Genomic DNA, 13438 nt, shown 5'->3' with positions numbered 1-13438 from the left:
TTTTTTTTTTAATTTATTTTAACGACAACGTCCACAAACTACCAGATTTATTTTTTACTATGTTTATCGTGTTTAATGCATGAAAAGATTAAGGATAACGTACAATGAAAATGTGTTTGAAGTCCAGTAAATGAAATTCAACCTAACTGTAAGCTCCTAGCAGAATTATAGTACAGTTGCCAATAAATATTTTTAAAGCAAATTTTGATAGAATTGCTAAAGAGTTTCCCAACCTCCTGTGTCATTAACACCATCCAGCTTCCTTGCAATGAAAGAAGGTACAAAACCATTTAGCCATATGTTTCTGACGGTTTCATCATATCGCTTTTGGGACAAGTACTGAGAACGACCTCGTCGTAAACCGAGATCTGGTTCACCGTAGATGTCCAAAAAAGGAGCAACTGCAAAGCTGCCGAGTGGCGGATTTAGATATAATATTGCACATCTCTTGGCAATGAGAAAGATTCCAACATCTCCAGCACATTGCTGCATATGTAAATTGCACTCACCAATACCATTTAATGCACAACAATGGCTTTGGAAACACAAAAACTGTCCACAGAATAAACAGATGGCCGGCTCTAATGGCTCAGAAAGGCACCTGGAGCATTTTTTCCCTAAAAGAAGTTCGAATAACTTATCGTGCTCAAAGGGTAAGGGAACTAACTCTGGAATAGAAGGGCTATATAAACGAGGGGATTCGCACAGGCTGTCATTTAACGCAAATGATTTACACCAATATTCCACGATAGACCATTCCTGGGAATCATTCGTGTTCAATAACTTATTTGATAAGTTTTCTACATCATCCAAGTGAAGTCGATTTTCTAGGCGCTTCTGCTCACAAGCCGCATCGTCCCCTATTGATTGCTCCTCAAAAGATACTCCATAACGACAGTACCATAGCAATGCAGACTTTCTTAGAAAAACAAGCTCAAACTTTTCCACAAAGTGGTAAAGAAGAGATAGAAGTCGATAATCATTTAAATCATTGATATTTAGATACCCAGGATTATTAGGATATCTAGCCAATCCACTCCATTCCCAAACACGAGATACCAGTAATTGAAACCCTTTAAGCCTCGTCGAATCTACTATTCCACTAGACCGATTATGCATGAGTTGTACCAATGCCACTTTGCTTCTAAGTAAAACCCATAAGTTCCTAATAATGTCGGACAAATAATAAAGTTGAGTCAAAGCATGAAATGACTCTTCACAGATTATAAGACCAGAAACACTTGCTTCTGCAAATTCGCGAAATGGATCCTTCTGTAATAGAGGTTCAACTCTATCATCACTTATTGCATTTGTAAGAGGAGAATCCAATGAATGAAAAACTTTTCCGAATACCCTTTTTTGTTGGCAATAGCTAATAAATTCATATTCTTGCATCAAGCCATCTATGCTTTTTTCGGAGTCATGGGCGCATAAAAGCGTGTACGTTTTCATTGTTTCTGATAGGACGCGTAAAAAAATTTGTTGTTTCTTACTGATATCGTAAATCCAAACGTTTGACAATGTACTGTTGCTCCCTTTTACGTTCCCTCGAGCAGCTAATTCGACTTGAGTCAATGTATAAGAAAAAAGCTTCAAGATATTGGTTATCTTACCATTTAAAGGAAGATAATCGCTTGAGTAAAGTGAAGAATTTAAGTCCACCACTTCATTTAGTCGACGATATAATTCAAATATGTCTTCAGAAACAATGAAGCGATCTTCTAAGGACCTTCCTTCATGCGGAAGTGATTTAAAAGGTGAAGACTCTGCTGCGCTTGATAGATAACTATCTGAATGCGGTGTTAGGCTTTCTGTAGAGTTATTTCCAGCGTTAAGGGTATACACGTCTTTCAATGAATCTTTAAATGTGTTCTGCAAAACATCCAAAAAGTTGGGGTTATATGAACCAGTATTTTGAACAAAGGTTGTAGTTGAAGGATACGATTGATTTTTCGGCACCAACTTGTTTTTCACAGAAGTAGAAAATAACCATGATGTTAAAGCGCAGTCATTGACTTTGACTTTTGAGAAATCCAGTTCTTCCTTTGGCCTCCAAAGAATGGGTAAAATTGTATTACAAAGTCCCTTGCATAATGGACACAAAAACTCTTTCATGCTTAAATTATGAGGGTGATTTCGATAAGGGTTTGATCGGGTAGTTAATGTTACAGAAGTCATTAAATTTTTGAAACAATCAATATGCATTAAATGTCCACAACTATTAGCATACAACCCTCGATCCAAAGAGTCCGAAGGAAATCCTTTTAGAACATCTTTTGATTCTAAATCGTCGAGGCCTTCAGATTCTGAGTAGGAATTCCCTGAAGTGTGTGAATGATAATTTTCAACACTATCTAGATTATGTTTATTGTAAGCAGCCATACCATACGGACGAGATGAGACTTTGCGGTCCAAGTTGACAGGTAAATCGTAGATCTCATGTGAATAATCAGTATCGATAGAGGGAAGAAATCGAATTACAGAACTCCTTTGAATGAATGCAAGTGTGCCATAAGGACGTTTATCCTTAAGTTCCTCTTGACACAGCAAGCAAGATTCGACTGGAGGTTCCAAAAACAACCTTGTACTAAGTGAACTGGTAATTGAGGAGGTATCAGCGTCATCCATTTCTGAATCAGATACTTCAAAGTCTGTATTGTTTTCTAAGAACTTAGTTTGTTGTAAACGAAATTGTTCCATAATACGCCGCTGGCGTTCTTTCGCTAAACGAATCTTTGCTTGACGTTGCTCTGATTGTTCGGCCTCCGATAATGACTGAACGACTTTGGAAGAAGAAACAGTTATTGTCTCCCGATATAACTTCTCGTAGCATGAAGGGATCCGCTCTTTCAAGATAGACAATAAGTATTCAAGCTTTTTTCTTGCGAAATCAAAGTCAGTATGATCTTTTAACTGATACAGCACTGTAAATAGGGAAACATCCGGAGAGTTACAATACTGCTTGAGCCCTGTAACCACAGGAAACTTTGTTTCACAAAGCTTCAAGGCGAACCTTGGTTCGTCATCTCTTTCAGCAATTAATGCAACTAAGCAAGCATGCAAAGTTGTCATTAAAAGACCTTCACATTTACCTTGATCAGATGGGTATAAGTAAACGTAATTTATAGAATGCCATAAAATCGACAGGAAAGCATCACTCTGAAGAACGTGAAGAGTTGTTGTAGATGTAATTATAGGGTAATGGGCTTCATACACAACATCATCCAATTGTTCATCATGTCTTTTTGCGTATTTTTTTCTAAGTATTGTTTCCGCTTCTTCACGTTGATTTCTTGAGTAATGAATACTAAAGGGGTCTACCAAGTTATAGTACTCATCCTTCAAAGCAAAAGTTCCAGTATCGTTTATACCCTCGGCTGGCTTAAAATCTGTTATTTCATGTAAAGTCTTCTCAAAATCTTTGTGATTTAAAAAGTGTTCACAAACACGTTTGGTTATTTCCGAATACGATAAAGACTGAAAGCAAAGTAGATGTGCGATTTCATATTTTATGCAATAACACATACTCCACTTGTCCAACACGAATGTATGACTCACTAAAGATATAAGCAAAAGCATAAACTCTTCAAGCATGCTTGATAATTGAGGCAGATCATAATGCTTATGTGGAACAAAATATTTACCGATAAATTGATCACAAAGTTGAAATCTTTCTATGTATATAGGAAGAACAACATCAGGATTACCATATACCAAGACGAGTTGCAGCAAGATAAGATCCAAATCAAATGTATATTCATGGAAACTTAGATTCCTGTAGTGATGTGCTTGATCACGCAGTGTCGTTCCATTCCTTATCCAGAGTTTCGAACGCATTTGGCTAAGCCAAGCGCAAACCCTTAATGGGTGATCTACAACTCGTAAAAGATCACTTTCAGACCAGACTTTCTCATAGTCAACTTTTTGCATATGGAACGATAATAGATAAGTTAGTAACCAATGTAATGGATGGTGAAATGAAATAGGTTGGAAAGAAATATCATATTCAATCAAGTGAGTAACCCCAGTCGTATCCTTCCACGTTCCGGTCGTTGACGGTTCAGTGTTACTCCAAGAGTCAGCAGGACGATTTCTTGGCTGTATTATCGCCTGAATTAAATAATCAATTGCGATCTTAAGTTTATTAGAATCTAAATCAGCGAAAACATTTCCTACGTGTCTACAAAGCTTTGCTACTTGCAGACTAACGTTCAAAACGTACATCCATGAATCACTTTCCCATTCAACATGTTGTGAAATTGCACGAGTATAAGGACTCATACCTTGGAAAAGAGAAAAAAAGTCAACATATTGCTTCAAAAAGCGATCGTCCTCCCGGACTGTTTCGGCAACGCAATCAATCCCCAACATAAACTGTATGTGATGAAAAATATGAATATACCTACGAGAATGAAATGCAGCGGAATCAAGTCGTATGATAGCCCGGTCATCAACAAAGTTTGGGGCAGTCAAGACTTTATACGTAAAAAAAGTATAAAGAGTTGCATTTACAGTTGTCAAAAAATCAAAATCGCTAATCAACACTCTTGCTATTCCAAAAACAGTGAATATTTGCATTGAAAAAAATATAACTGAATGCTCAGGTTCTCTGTCTAAAAGCAGGAATAGCTCGGCCAGCCTCCGATACAAAATAGCGATACGGGCACCCATGATTTCTTTGAACCCTGGCACATTGATAAAATAACCCAAGTAAAGTTCTTGCAATTTGTATCTTAAGCTTTTCCAAAGCTTCAGGTCATATAAGAAAAAGTAGTCAAATCGGGTTTTTGATAACCCTTCATGTTTGTTATTCAGTACATAAGAGGGTGTCCAATGCGAGGTACCATTCTGAAAGGGATCCATATCTATTTCGTTTTCAGAATTCTCGTTACTGGATTGTAATAAACTTTGTACGGAGCGATCAAGAGTTTCACTAAGGAATGCATCTGGATTATCTATTGCGACTATTTCGGATCCTGTATAGGATGAAGATTTCAAATGAAAATTTGATTGTAAGCCGCAATCCCAAGGCCTTAAAAGTTCTTTACAGATTACAGTTCTGAAATAACTTCCATCGCCGCATACTTTGCTTCCAGCGATATCAGCAAGCCATTCTAATAAAACACCGCAACATTCCTCGCGAAAAGTATCCCTCATAGATCGTATAGTTACGGTCAAATTAATTTGTGCGAGTCTGTGACCAATTCTTAATAATTCTTTAATATTTGAGTCTGTCACCACACAAGCTCTTCCGGTATCATTAATTATATTTGATAGTCGCTGTCCAAATGAGTCGTTAGGTGCATCAAATGCGATAGTTATTTGTTCATAAAATTGCTTGAAGGAGTGTTTTTCGTCGTTCCAAAGTATTAAAGAATATAGATTACAAGAATCATCAACATCTCCGTATTTGTCTTCGCTCAACCGACTAGAGCGTTCGTCTTCAATGATAGATTCATGAGTTGGCATCTTTTTCAGGTTTTCAGGGCTACAGCGGAATACGTCGAGAATAAAATCCAGTACGCATTCTACTGTTGTTTGAATACTCGATGCCACTTTTTCATTCATTTCTGTTTGACTGTCACTTTGGATTTTATCTGAATTTTGTAAACGATTGTGGATTTTGCATGGCATGTCACGAATCCAAGCAGCGGAATTTCCACAATCGCAGCAGCCTCCGCTTCCAGCGCTAATCGTAAAGGAGGTCTCATGTCCATGATGGTCTGTAGCGCGGAAACATTTCACACAAAGTGCAGAATTACTGTCAACACTACAAGTTTTGCACCGATAAAAGACCTCACCTTTCTTGAATATACGACCACAAGAAAGACCGCATACACCAGGACGATATTCATCACCTTCTCTATGTCCCTGAGCATAACGTAGCTTAAAATCATAGTCGATAACAGGCTTTTCTGGTAAGAGAGCTTGCCATAGAGTATGATCGTAACCCAGAAGTGCAGAAAATACTTCGTTAAGTAGAGACTTTTTAGCTGATTCAGACCACATAAAAGAGTACATCAACGCATGGGATTGAAGAAACAGCAGCAACCGTCTGCGTATTAGAGCACATCGAGATAAAGGTCGGTTCGTCTCGCTCGGTACCATGGCATGCTAATCGACAAGAGAATTGATCAATGCTTTATATTTAAAAATACATAAAAATAAAAGATAACAAAAGTAGAGCTTTAACGATATGCGAAAGCAAATAATGGTCTTTTTGGGGGACAGAAGATTTTGGCACTGCAACACTTAAACGACAAACCAAGAACCGAATTTAGCCTTTAGAGATTGAGTAAAGGTAAAATATACACCCTAATGGAGGGGAAAAAGTCTTTTTCTGGGTTTGTTTGTGCGGAATTGCAGAATTTATTACTAATCGATGACAGAGCGCGTTTGGTAGAAGGCAAATTCGTTATCCCAGAAAGCAGAAGGAAAGATGGAAGTGTGAGGCAACAAATACAAGTGAGACCAGGATATGTTGCTCCAGAAGATATTCCTCGGTATAGACCTGGCGGCGGTAGAATTTCTTTTCTGGAAAAGCAGATGCAAAAATTGAAGTTGGAAAATGAAAGCAAAGCTGACAAAGGAAACCACCAGAAGAAAGAAACGAAGTTTAGTAAATCCTTGGATGAAAAAAGAGATGAAAAAACAAATAAAAGCACGGAAAAACTAGCCGAAATTGAGAGAATTGCAGGAAAAGACGATACGAACGCACCTAAAGAAGGAATTCCTCCAAGAGAATCAGCAACAACAAACAAGGATGAAAATCAAAGTTTTGTACCGAAATCTTCTAAGAAACCCGGCGGAAACTCAACTCCCGAATGGCGAAGATCAGCTCGACCATTCAACCAGAAAACCTCTGAACAGCCTCCGAAATCAAGAGTAGCTGATATTGCTTCACGAAATACAAAAGGAAAATGGAAGCAGAGTAAAGTTATTCATAAGGCAACAACGGACGGAGGGAAAAGTAAGTAGTATCTTGTGGGCGGAAAAAGAATGAATGGTTGAAATTACATGAATACAAAGAATGACCGAATTTTCTAAAAAAGCAAGGGAGAAGTACTCTATTTCTGAATAGCTTGATGCCTGATCTGCAGGAACGATACTATTGAAAACCAGCGATGAATAGACAATTACTTTGTGAGCACTGAGACTTTTGATTGTACTAGAGATATTCTAGAATATGAAGGTTGAATCAAAAAATAACAATTATTGGCGTATGAGAAACAGAGGGTACCACTTAGGTTTTGTTGACGGTCGTGAACAAGCACGAACCTGATTCATAGAAAATTGAAATAGAAAACTTGACGATACGCTACACTTTTCTCCTTCTAATCAGGATCGTTTGTCCTGGTGGGGTGTTTCGGGATGTTTTGTTTTCATGAACTTGTTCACCAACACCCGATATCATCTTCAAAGAGAATCGGTGAGACTACAATCTGAAGTTTAGATGATTCTCAATTCATGATAATTGAAACATACATAGTAACTTTGTGAACACATCAAATGAAATTCTCTGTTTCTATTTATCTGATCAGATAAGCTCATAGCTTAAGCGATCAGTAGTGATGCGGAAAATGAGATACGAATGATTGTTCGACCTCCTTAAATGGAACGAACAGACAATGTTGTGGTATTTGGAGCAAAGTGTTTGCGCTTAGCATAATCCTTAATTCAATATGTTTCAGTCTATAATTTTAGATCGAATGAAAAGCACGTTTTTCGGAGAGCTTAAGAGTTGGAATTTCTCGTATGTGGGACTTGGATGGCTGGAAAGACGTATGCTAACAAAACTTGCAGAATTTACGCTCAATGGCTCGGCATTCTTTCGATTCTCTGTAAGTAAAAGGAAATTTAGGAAGGAAACCAAATGGAGATTGTAAAGGAAAGTATGAAAAAGTGTTTTCTTGTTTGAGAACTGCCGTCTTGTGGTTTTGAAATGTGTCCTGGTGAACTCAATGTGCAAAAGACTAAGCTATAGCTCATACTTCTTTGCAATGCGCAACTGTTTTGCTTTTCTCTGATTTTACTTTCTAACATATGGATGAAGTGTGTATTATATTGGGAATTGTCAACTTGTTTCATGTTACGCTAGTAGTCTTGTTCTCGGCCTTAACCATCGTGGAAGGTGTGATGTTGATTTTTATTGAACTTCCCTTCTTGACTCGCATATGTCCGGTTTCAGAGAAATTTCAAGCATTTACGAGTATCTTTGAAAGCAACTATTATCGTGGGGTAAGCTTCCTTCTGTACTGTACTGTTCAAAGTGCCAATGACTAACATGAGGAATTATAGCTTATATATTCTATTTTTGCACTGGTGACCTTTTTGGGGTGCATTTTCTCAGCTACCAGTTTAATCGCCGCTGGCGTAGTTTTGAGTCTGACAGGTCTTTGTTACACGTTTGCAGGAATCAAGGGCCAGGCATTTACTTCGAGCTCTACATTGGGTGGGACCGGTGGAAACAACGATGCCCCCGCTGACGCAGTGTAAGAAAGTTGGCGTTCCCATGACTTGGTTTGACTTTGACATGGCCTGATGCCTGATGCATCCACATCCTTTCTTAGGTGGAGAACAGTATACTAAACCATCTTTTGAGAAATTCGGACAGTAACAAGAGGTTTTGCTAACTTTTTTAACGACTACAAATGGTCGGTCGCAGAAAGTTTGCCTTATAGAATAGATAATATAATGAAAAGATTAAATCACTCATTTAAAAAACCAAAAAAATTAATCTTCAATTTGATAAGTATTTTCTTCAAGGCGACGCTCTAGTTCGGCCTTGATTTGTTCAAGACGATGCTCGTTCACCAGCAGACGCTCATCGTCAATTTCTTCAATAACAATGCCTGGTGACTTTTCATCAATGTTAAGAATGAGTTGCTTAACAGTTGGGTCGCACTCCACCAACAACAATCCTTTCTGTGCTCTCGGCATGGATGTAACAACGTGGTTGGTAAAGTGTAAAATTAAAAGTACCCCAAACGAATGCAAATACTTCCGGTCCGAATGTATCGTCGTCCATAATAAACTACAAAATACCACTTCAAAACACTACGCAAAACTACAATTACTCATCCAACTTTGAAAAATTAGTTAAAGACTACACCAAATGAATAAGGGATTATTAGGAGAACGTTTTATATTCTCGCAATATTACATTACTTGCTCTGAATTGTTTTTTTTTCAAGAGAATAGTCAAAAAATCGTTATTTAGATTATATGTACGTTAAAAAAGCGTGAAAGAACTGAGTGAAGGCATCAAAAATTCGTAGGTGAAAAATATTTCTTCGTTAAAAATAAAAATGAAAACTCCTAAACGTTCACTCGTCGCTTCTTGACATCCGGCGTGCTAGCTAGTTACTTGTCCTTGGAGGCAGTGTAGGCAACCAAGTCAACAACACGGCGAGAGTAGCCGTATTCGTTGTCGTACCAGGCAACGAGCTTAACAAACTGGGGAGAAAGTTGAATACCAGCGGTGGCATCGAAGATAGAAGAACTGATGTCTCCAACGAAGTCTTGGGAGACAACAGCATCTTCAGTGTAGGTGATGATACCCTTGAGGGGGCCATCAGCAGCGGCCTTGACGGCCTTCTTGATGTCTTCATAAGTAGTAGGCTTAGAGAGCTTAGCGGTCAAGTCAACAACGGAGACATCAGTGGTAGGAACACGGAAGGCCATACCAGTGAGCTTGCCGTCGAGAGAAGGAATAACCTTACCGACAGCCTTGGCAGCACCGGTGGAAGAGGGGATGATGTTGTCACTGGCGGTACGACCACCACGCCAGTCCTTCTTGGAGGGACCATCAACAGTCTTTTGGGTAGCAGTAGCAGAGTGGACGGTGGTCATCAAACCCTCCTCAATACCGAAGGCATCGTTAATAACTTTAGCCAAGGGGGCCAAGCAGTTGGTGGTACAAGAGGCGTTAGAGATGACCTTTTGGTCAGGTTTGAAAGTCTCATGGTTGACACCAACGACGTACATAGGAGCATCCTTAGAAGGAGCAGAGATGACGACACGCTTAGCACCACCCTTCAAGTGAGCAGAAGCAGCTTCTTGGGTGGTGAAGACACCAGTGGATTCAATGACATATTCAGCACCGACAGAGCCCCACTTGATGTCGGCAGGCTCCTTCTCGTTGAAGACAGTGATGGGATTACCATCAATCACCAACTTTCCATTCTTAATGTCAACTTCACCCTTGTATTGGCCGTGAGTGGAATCATACTTGAACATATAAGCCATATACTCGAGTTCAATGAAGGGGTCATTGACAGCAACGACTTGAACAGACTTTGCTTGAATAGCGTTACGGAGGACAATACGTCCAATACGACCGAAACCGTTAATACCAACCTTGGGAATTGCCATTTTTAATAATTACTAATAGATCGATTCAGGATTTGAATGAGCTGTAGTACCACAATTCCATTTACCTGCCTGTATTTATACTTTTCGACCCCCTTGATCAAGCATCATAATGATTTCGTGGTATCCATTGGGTAAGGGTTCTTTCGATTCACACCTTATCGCATACTTCATCCCCGTTGTTACTGGAGTCACCCCTTCTGCTTTTGATTGGCCTATTACTTCCCCAATGATGCCTTGTTCTGTTCTTTAACTTTCTCCGATCTTTCTTTCTTCCATCACGGTACCCCGTTTCATGACTCGGAAGCCTCAAGTTTACGTCATCTTCCATTGAACGATGTGAAATCCATGACGTTCCTCCTTCATCGAATTCGCAGAATCTTTAGTCTCACAGTCCATGATCGCATATCGCGTACCGTCAGGCGCTTAGCAGAGAAGCGTAATCCCATCATCCGTTGAATATGTTGTTCCACTCTCTTCTTGATACTTCTTCGTTGTTATCTAACAATGTTCTGTCCCGTTTCTAACATTTCCCTTTTCTTCCCGTACCCTGCATTCCCTCAAACCTCTTGTTTTTTTTTCTATAATTCTCAATTGCTCCCCTTCTCAACTCTCAATACCCTCTCGATTCCATATCAATCGTTTCAATTCCATATTTTATCTTCTTTTCACCATAGATATTGTCTTTTTCTCTCTCTTTTGTTAGAATCTCCCGTTTGTTTACCTATCCCGGCTTTTTCGCTTTTCGCCTATGTGATATCACCCTAATTTTGCTCTTTCGGAAAATCAGCTTAACCGACCCTTACGGAAATTTGAATTTACCTCATGGTGAACGATGTTTTTTTTTTTCTAATTGGTTCGTAATCTTCACCACCATCTTTCGTTACTCGTTCCTTTATCCTGAAAAACTTTCCCTCCATATATTTTCTTATTACACACTCTATTTCTATGACAGCTATGAAATTTCCTAGAAAATAAATGTCTTATGCTCTGTCCTTTTTTCTTACATATTACATACTTATTTGACAGTTTTATATTCTTTGTTCAAGTAATATAAATATTAATTTATGCTTAATCTATCCCTTCTCTTTAAGTAATTACTGTAGGCTCCTTTCGTCCAGTCAATGCTTCTAATGACAACAAGTTCAATGCCACGTCTATCACCGGCTTCAAGGCCTCTTGTGCATTCAACTCAAACTTTCTAGAATCCGATTCATGCTTCTCAATGTACAATCGCAAAGTAGCACCACTGGATCCTGTTCCTGAAAGGCGAGTCACAATACGACTGCCATTATCAAATTTTGCATACAATCCTTGGTGCTCACTGACACTTCCGTCAACTGGATCACGGTAGGCGAAATCTCCTGCCTTAGCAATAACAAAACCTGGTAAGACTTCCTTGCCAACGATATCTTTGGCTTCTACAACATCTCTGAACTTTTGAATTACCTTGCCTGCAGCTTCGCTGTCCAATTCTTCATAATCATAGCGCGTGAAGAAAGTTCGTCCATAGATGCTGTAGAAATCTTTCATAACATCCTTAATGGTCTTGATCTTGGGGTTTTGAGCATTCAAAGCGGCTAAAATGTTCAACCAACTCAAAATACCCCACATACCATCCTTCTCACGGATGTGGTCACTGCCTGTACCAAAGGATTCTTCACCACAGACAGACAAACGTTTGGCATCGAACAAATTGCAAAAGAACTTCCATCCGGTAGGTACTTCATAGACGTCTTTACCCTTGTATTTACCAACCAAATCAATGGCTCCTGATGTTGGCATCGAACGGGCATAACCGTGAATACCTCCCTCGCGGAAATAGGGAATTAAGTCTGCGTGGTGTGCGATTAACGCAACACTATCACTAGGGGTAACGAACGATTCGTATCCATAAATCATGTTACGATCACCGTCACCATCAGACGCAGCGCCAAAAACAATCTTTTCGCGGTTAACGCGTTCGACCAACGATTTGGCATAGGTAAGATTGGGATCAGGATGACCACCACCAAAATCAGGCAAAGGCTTGCAGTTGTCACAAGAGCTTTCGGGTAAGCCGAGCTCCCTGTGGAAAATTGCCAATCCATAAGGACCAGTTACACCGTGGAGTGCGTCAAACACAAATGTAAAGTCGGGGTTCTTGGAAATAAAGCTGCGAATCATATCAAAATCAAAAATTTGCTTCATAAATTCCACGTAATCTTTGACAGGGTCAATAATTTCCACAGTCAAGGGCCCATATTTGCGTTCACCAACAGTACTCAAGTCAACTTGGGGAATCTTAGCTGCCTTGTATTCTGAAATAGTTTTGGTAATCGAATACATCTTTTCAGTTACTCCCTCGGGAGCAGGAGCACCATTGCCAAGGTTGTATTTGATACCAAAATCGTTGTTGGGACCACCGGCATTATGAGAGGCAGTTAAAATAATACCACCGTGTAACTTGTATTTGCGAATGACATGACTAGCGGCAGGAGTGGACAAATAGCCATTAACACCAATTACTAGCTTTTCTACACCGTTTCCGGCAGCAATAGAGCAGATGACTTGAATGGCATGGTCATTCAAATATCTACCATCACCACCCAATACCAAATGAGAGCCTTTCGAGGAGGGTTCCACAATATCCATGATGGCTTGGACAAAGTTCTCCAAATAGCCAGGTTGTTGGAAAACGGTCACCTTTTTACGCAGACCGGAGGTACCAGGGCGTTGGCCTTCGAAGGGCTTCGTAGCAATCGTTTCAATCATTATGTAAATGCTTTAAAGAGAGATCGTCAAACAAGTAATTCGTAAACGTAACTAATTTAAGCAAGGATTTCTATGCTTATGAGGAATGTAAATTAGAAACTTCGTTAACAATAATTTAACTTATATATAACACGTTTCAAGAAAGTGGGACTTTCTAACTAATCTTGCCAAGTCTGAGCTGAGTATATGCAGAGGTCAAAGTGGAAGCCCTAGGCTTGTATGTAAACCAAGAACCCGCGGTATAACGTATATTAGCGCAATAGCCCCACACATTTTGTGACTCTAATAATCTCGGTTGCTACCTTTCAACCAA

General features: G+C 39.3%; 6 protein-coding genes across 6 annotated transcripts; 2 read left to right on the top strand and 4 right to left on the bottom strand.

Annotated features, from left to right (window-relative positions):
- Positions 1 to 70: 70 nt before the first annotated feature.
- Positions 71 to 6794, bottom strand: SPOG_00044 (N-end-recognizing protein Ubr1). The gene has a single exon (XM_013167551.1). The coding sequence runs from the start codon at positions 6106 to 6108 to the stop codon at positions 217 to 219; it is 5892 nt and encodes a 1963-aa protein (XP_013023005.1). The 5' UTR covers positions 6109 to 6794; the 3' UTR covers positions 71 to 216.
- On the top strand, positions 6252 to 7665 carry SPOG_00043 (mago binding protein). The gene is made up of 2 exons (XM_013167550.1): positions 6252 to 6344; positions 6390 to 7665. Exons 1-2 carry the CDS (start codon positions 6319 to 6321, stop codon positions 6976 to 6978), a joined length of 615 nt encoding a protein of 204 aa, XP_013023004.1. The 5' UTR covers positions 6252 to 6318; the 3' UTR covers positions 6979 to 7665.
- Positions 7599 to 8728, top strand: SPOG_00042 (uncharacterized protein). Its single transcript, XM_013167549.1, has 4 exons — positions 7599 to 7753; positions 7804 to 7841; positions 8054 to 8238; positions 8299 to 8728. Exons 1-4 carry the CDS (start codon positions 7683 to 7685, stop codon positions 8494 to 8496), a joined length of 492 nt encoding a protein of 163 aa, XP_013023003.1. The 5' UTR covers positions 7599 to 7682; the 3' UTR covers positions 8497 to 8728.
- On the bottom strand, positions 7978 to 9035 carry SPOG_00041 (transcription factor TFIIH complex subunit Tfb5). Its single transcript, XM_013167548.1, has one exon. It carries the CDS (start codon positions 8938 to 8940, stop codon positions 8734 to 8736), a length of 207 nt encoding a protein of 68 aa, XP_013023002.1. The 5' UTR covers positions 8941 to 9035; the 3' UTR covers positions 7978 to 8733.
- A 74-nt stretch (positions 9036 to 9109) lies between these two features.
- On the bottom strand, positions 9110 to 10461 carry SPOG_00040 (glyceraldehyde-3-phosphate dehydrogenase Tdh1). The gene has a single exon (XM_013167547.1). It carries the CDS (start codon positions 10372 to 10374, stop codon positions 9364 to 9366), a length of 1011 nt encoding a protein of 336 aa, XP_013023001.1. The 5' UTR covers positions 10375 to 10461; the 3' UTR covers positions 9110 to 9363.
- A 944-nt stretch (positions 10462 to 11405) lies between these two features.
- Positions 11406 to 13333, bottom strand: SPOG_00039 (phosphoglucomutase). The gene has a single exon (XM_013167546.1). The coding sequence runs from the start codon at positions 13123 to 13125 to the stop codon at positions 11461 to 11463; it is 1665 nt and encodes a 554-aa protein (XP_013023000.1). The 5' UTR covers positions 13126 to 13333; the 3' UTR covers positions 11406 to 11460.
- Between the last annotated feature and the right edge of the window lie 105 nt (positions 13334 to 13438).

Source organism: Schizosaccharomyces cryophilus (genome assembly GCF_000004155.1).
Source record: "Schizosaccharomyces cryophilus OY26 unplaced genomic scaffold supercont4.3, whole genome shotgun sequence".
In the NCBI taxonomy this organism is placed as follows: Eukaryota; Fungi; Ascomycota; class Schizosaccharomycetes; order Schizosaccharomycetales; family Schizosaccharomycetaceae; genus Schizosaccharomyces; species Schizosaccharomyces cryophilus.
This window is presented reverse-complemented; position numbering and strand designations above follow the sequence as displayed.